This window comes from Arachis hypogaea, chromosome 5 (genome assembly GCF_003086295.3).
Source record: "Arachis hypogaea cultivar Tifrunner chromosome 5, arahy.Tifrunner.gnm2.J5K5, whole genome shotgun sequence".
Taxonomy (NCBI): Eukaryota; Viridiplantae; Streptophyta; class Magnoliopsida; order Fabales; family Fabaceae; genus Arachis; species Arachis hypogaea.
The window spans coordinates 49,000,826-49,005,674 of record NC_092040.1 but is presented as its reverse complement, the minus strand read 5'-3'; the positions used below and the strand labels follow the sequence as shown (position 1 = coordinate 49,005,674).

At 31.2% G+C, this 4,849-nt stretch overlaps 1 protein-coding gene across 4 annotated transcripts; it reads right to left on the bottom strand.

The window, feature by feature from the left end:
- Positions 1-701: 701 nt before the first annotated feature.
- On the bottom strand, positions 702-3,431 carry LOC112801573 (uncharacterized). Of its 4 annotated transcripts, none has more exons than XM_025844387.3 (6): positions 2,962-3,431; positions 2,762-2,857; positions 2,423-2,644; positions 1,939-2,035; positions 1,192-1,254; positions 702-1,115 (listed from the first exon to the last, which is right to left on the bottom strand). In XM_025844387.3, the coding sequence occupies exons 1-6, from the start codon at positions 3,208-3,210 to the stop codon at positions 922-924; spliced, it is 921 nt and encodes a 306-aa protein (XP_025700172.1). In that variant the 5' UTR covers positions 3,211-3,431; the 3' UTR covers positions 702-921. The 4 variants fall into 4 exon arrangements, with proteins under 4 accessions (XP_025700172.1, XP_025700175.1, XP_025700173.1 ...); XM_025844390.3 differs by having other exon boundaries at positions 702-1,065; XM_025844388.3 differs by having other exon boundaries at positions 1,192-1,251.
- Positions 3,432-4,849: the final 1,418 nt, after the last annotated feature.

The following is a 4,849-nucleotide window of genomic DNA, read 5'->3' as shown; positions in this document are numbered from 1 at the left end:
GAAGGTTTGGGTAGTGAACTGAGAGCCATTGCTTGAAAAATTCAGTTTGTTATTGATGAATATACAAGAGAACTGCACAAACCGTGGAAACCCATGTTTTCATGTGCCAGAGTCGCTTTGTTATTGAATGGAAGTTGGATAGCATTGGGAGAAAGATTCAAGATTCCTCAAGAAGGATAAAGACATGGTTTAGTGAAGTTTCAGACCGGAGCTGACTCGTTCTCCGCTGTTCAAAGTTGCAGCAAATGAAACAACTATCTCTTAACGTTAAAGACCGAAAGATCATTGGATTTGATGAGGATGTAGAAGTTCAGATGGTTCATTTACATTCAGAGAAACAAATTGTTGCATCATTTCGATAGTGGAATTCGAGATACGGGCAAAACAACACTAGCTAAATTTGTGTTTGACAATGATGCCATTAAAGATGCTTTATAGCAAGAAGAAGAAGATAGGTGGACAACACAACATATTAACCAAGCACGCAAGACTTTGTTGGGGAACAAAAGGTGTCTGTTAGGGACTTGGGTATATTATGGGATGCTCAAAGTCTCACATGGGGTAATATAGGATGCTTGATATAGAACCACTCATCAGCTAGCTTTTAAGGTGTGGTTTCCTACTTTCTTAGATACTTAACAACGGTATCGGAGCCCGTTGTTAGTGCCATGGATGTCGCCTCAAACTTCCAAGTCTTGGAATGAAATGAAAACAATAAGTGTTGAAACCTATATTATGCTGTAAATGATGCAAAATAGCAGTGTCTCCTCCACCGCACTATTTTGAAACCAAAAGAACATGATACGAAACATACTTTACGGTATAACTTCAGAAATTTGTGCTTGGTATAGATGTTGAGGAAGAGGAAGATTTAGTCCTTGATCGAAGCAATGTAGCCGGGGCAGCTCGTGCCTTTCGGTGCTACTTGTATGCTATTCCATATATATGGGGGTTTATAAATGAAGCGTTAGACACAAATGCTGTCTTGAACTCAACACTTGAAAATCCAGCTTTGGATATGCTGTTTCCTGTATCTCTTGAAAGGTGGCACCCATCTGCAAGTATCTGCTGCAGAGGATCAGTAAGTCGTTGGAAAAATTTGAGAGTTGTGCCATCTGTAAATCAAAGTTAACTAAAGTTGTTACTAAGCTATTTCGGTTTCCAAATTGAATTTGGAAGTTGTGTACACACCTTTTGCAGCCACATGTTCGACAAACACATACTTTCCACCGGGTCGCAACACCCTCTTAACTTCTGCACAGAAAGCGAAATGGCGTTGGGGGATAACCCTTAAGTAACAAGTGTGTCAAGAATCAAGAACCAAAAATTATACAAAAGCTCAACTAGTTGAGTGAAGGACCCTCAATGATCTTTATATCTAATAATCCAGTTTTTGCGCTAAAGTTCCCTCAAGCATACAACTTGGGACAAGTTCAATTGAATCAGTGACCAATTTCAATTAGTACACAATATCAGTCAGCAGAATTGACCTTTTTCTTTCTATTATGGTCTAAAGGATGATGAATTTGTGTCTTCAAATACAAGGGAATGCAAACACTAACATCTCAATCACTTTTTACATTCAAAATTTGTGTCTTCAAATGCAAGGGAATGCAAACACTAACATCTCAATCACTTTTCATATTCAAAACCTTCTAAGAGTTTCCTCTACCTTTCTTGTTTCTTTTTCTTTTCTTAACACAAAAAAAAAAAAAATATCATGCAAAGCAGATAATAAATACTTTCCAAATTTTAGGTCAAACATTCAAAGTTCAAACAATCAATTGTTTTAATGAGAAAATCCAAAATGCAGCTAACGAAGTATAATAATCACACAGGTAAACTAATAAGTACAGTGATGATTGAGTAAATACTCCAAACAATAAAATCAATATATTTATTTGAGAAAAACACAGAAAGCTCTACAAGTTCCATTACCTTTTAATGCCAAATCAACATCTTTAACAGAACACAATACAAGCGTTCCAACGACTGCATCCACTGAAGCATCACTTAGTGGTATAGCCTCCCCAACCTAAGTAGACTCAACATTAAAGATAAAGTTCAATTAACAAAAGCAGAACATAAACTAACATAACTAAACAGAACAAAGCATCAACATTAAGGGTGATGATTAGTTGATTCTTGTAGAAAAATGTGGAAAATTTTCTAAATGAATGGATGAAGTAAATTTACACCTTTGATCAAATGATGAGCATATAGCATTAACATTCAGCTTTGTAACTATATAGGCCATAATTGACACAAACCTAGAAAGCATTTCCATAAATATACTGTTTTGTGCTACTTTACCACAAACCAGTGCCGTTATCTTTTAGTGTATTCCACATTTAATATTCACTGTTATGAGAACATTCCTCTTAAAGCAGTGCCTATAAGCCGATGAGAGAATGGTACATACAGCTTGAAAAAACTCGAAGTTTGAGAGCAGTAAGCCAGCCAATCTAGCTGCAGACCGAGCATATTTCTCCATCTTCGGGTTAGGATCAATGCCAACAACATGAACATCGGAATCGTTAGCATAATAACTGAGGTTAGGACCTGTTCCAATCCCAACCTCCAAGATTTTAAGAGCCTTCTTCCCCTTCAAGTTACTTAAGACTTGTGACTTGTACTTTGCAACCTTACCACACAAAAAAAAAAAGAGAGAAATTCCCAAAACTTCAATCCAATTCAACAACAACAGCTTCATAATTCAATTCAATAGTAATTATTAAATGCAACATGAAGAAATATAAACCTCAGCTTCATAAGACTTAGTAGCTGAATTCATAACCCAAGCATAGAACTCTTCATACCAATCTGGCTTTGGTGGATGAAACTGGTTAAGCACATCCTACAAAAAAGTAAGTTTTTTTGGCAATCAAAACAAAAACCTCATCTTTTGACTTCTCTGTTAATTGTTGGGTCAACTGCACAAGTTAAATTGTTAATGGTTACCGCGTAATCGTAATCAGAATCTGAATTATTGGTGGCTCTGGAGGGTTTAATAGGGAAGAGTGTAGTTGCCAATGTTGCAGCTTCAACGAAGTGCCTTCTTCCACAGAAGAGGCACCGCCTTTTTGTGGTGAGTTGGGATGGCGCGGGCGAGTTGACCCGGCTGGACTCATTATTGATGTTGGAGCAGAGATAAGTTTTTGGAGTGCAGGGTACCAAAGAAGAAGAAACCGAGAGAGTATGAAAATTCATTTCTTTTGGGAATATAGAGATTAGAGAAGGCACTGGCTCAACAGTCAACAGTGACTCAGTGAGACTGTTAATAAGACTAGTTGGACTAAACAGACAACAGTTTTTTGAAATTTGATATAGGAGAGGAGATACAGGATATTCTTGCTTAAAATTTGTTGTTATGGTTTTTCTTTAATCTTTCTAGAATCGTTTTGGTTAAAGTTGTTATGTTGGTTCTACCATGGGAAAAGCGTAACGTGGTCTTTTTAACCAAATATTTTTAAAAACAAACTGACCATGAATAATACTTTCATAAAATAAAATTATTTAACTACAAAAATTTCACTAAAAATAAAATTCTACATTTACAATAACTAATTATTATTATTATTATTATTATTATTATTATTATTATTATTATTATTATTATACGTTTTTAACTATTTCAAAAAATAATTTAATTTAAATGGATTACATTCATTTATTTTTGCAACAAAAAATTTGGTTTATCAAATAAAAAAGATTTTAATATTTTTTTGCTACATAACAAGTATATAAATTATTAATTTTCTTAAAAGTTATAAAACATAGCTTATGAAAAATATAATAAAAAATGTTCTCGTACAAAATTTTTTAGTAGCATAGTTATTTTTAAATAATATATTTCAGCATCTTGGATAAAAACATATATATTGATTATTTATTATTCTTGCATTAACTCAATCTTACAAAAATATAAAAAGGAATTTTTTTAAACTTTAAATCCTAAATTCTAAATTCTAAAACTTAAACGCTAAATCCTAGAATCTAAAATCTAGACCCCTAAACTTTAAATTATAAACATAAACTATTATTTTTAATACTCTAAATTCTAAATCTTAAATCCTAAACTCCAAACTCTAAACCCTAAACAATCATTTCTAATTTTTTAACTCTTGTACCATAAATCCTAAACTCTAAATCCCAAACTCTAAAACTATAAGACATAAAATCTCAAACTCTAATCCCTAAACGTGATACTTAACCATAAATCCTAAACTATTAGCTATAAACCTTAAATCTTAAATATTAATTATAATATAAAAATATTTTAATATTTACAATAACATTAACATCTAATTAGATGTTAAAAAAATCTTTATATATTATAATACATATATGAAAGTAAATTATTTAAAATTTATTTATTTTTCTCATAACAATAAAATTATAACATATTAAGTAAATTCTCTAAAACGATTATATTTTATATATTTTATTCACTAATATATTTTAAATGCATATATATATATATATATATATATATATATATATATATATATATATATATATTATCCTTGCATTTACTCTATGTTACAAAAATATAAAAGAAAAAATTTGTTCGAATTGATCAACATAAAATGTATATTTGTATAAATCTTTTTTAAATACATAAATCATAAACGTTTAAATTTTGAATTATAAATCCTAAAATCTTAAACTATAATTTCTAATACTCTAAATCCTAGACTCTAAATTTTAAATCATGAATTCAAAATTCTACACCATAAATTTTATATTCTTAATCCTAAATTATAACTCCTCAACCATAATCTCTAATCCCTTACCTCTAAATCTTTTAAAATGATAGATACATATTAAATCATGGATTTGTCTATGT

Excerpts from the sequence above, each read along its gene's own strand:
- LOC112801573 (XM_025844387.3), bottom strand. The coding sequence starts at position 3,210 with ATGAATTTTCATACTCTCTCGGTTTCTTCTTCTTTGGTACCCTGCACT. Across the intron at positions 2,858-2,961 it reads ATTCTGATTACGATTACGCG|GATGTGCTTAACCAGTTTCA; the intron begins GTAACCATTAAC and ends ACTTTTTTGTAG. Across the intron at positions 1,116-1,191 it reads CGAACATGTGGCTGCAAAAG|ATGGCACAACTCTCAAATTT; the intron begins GTGTGTACACAA and ends TTTGATTTACAG.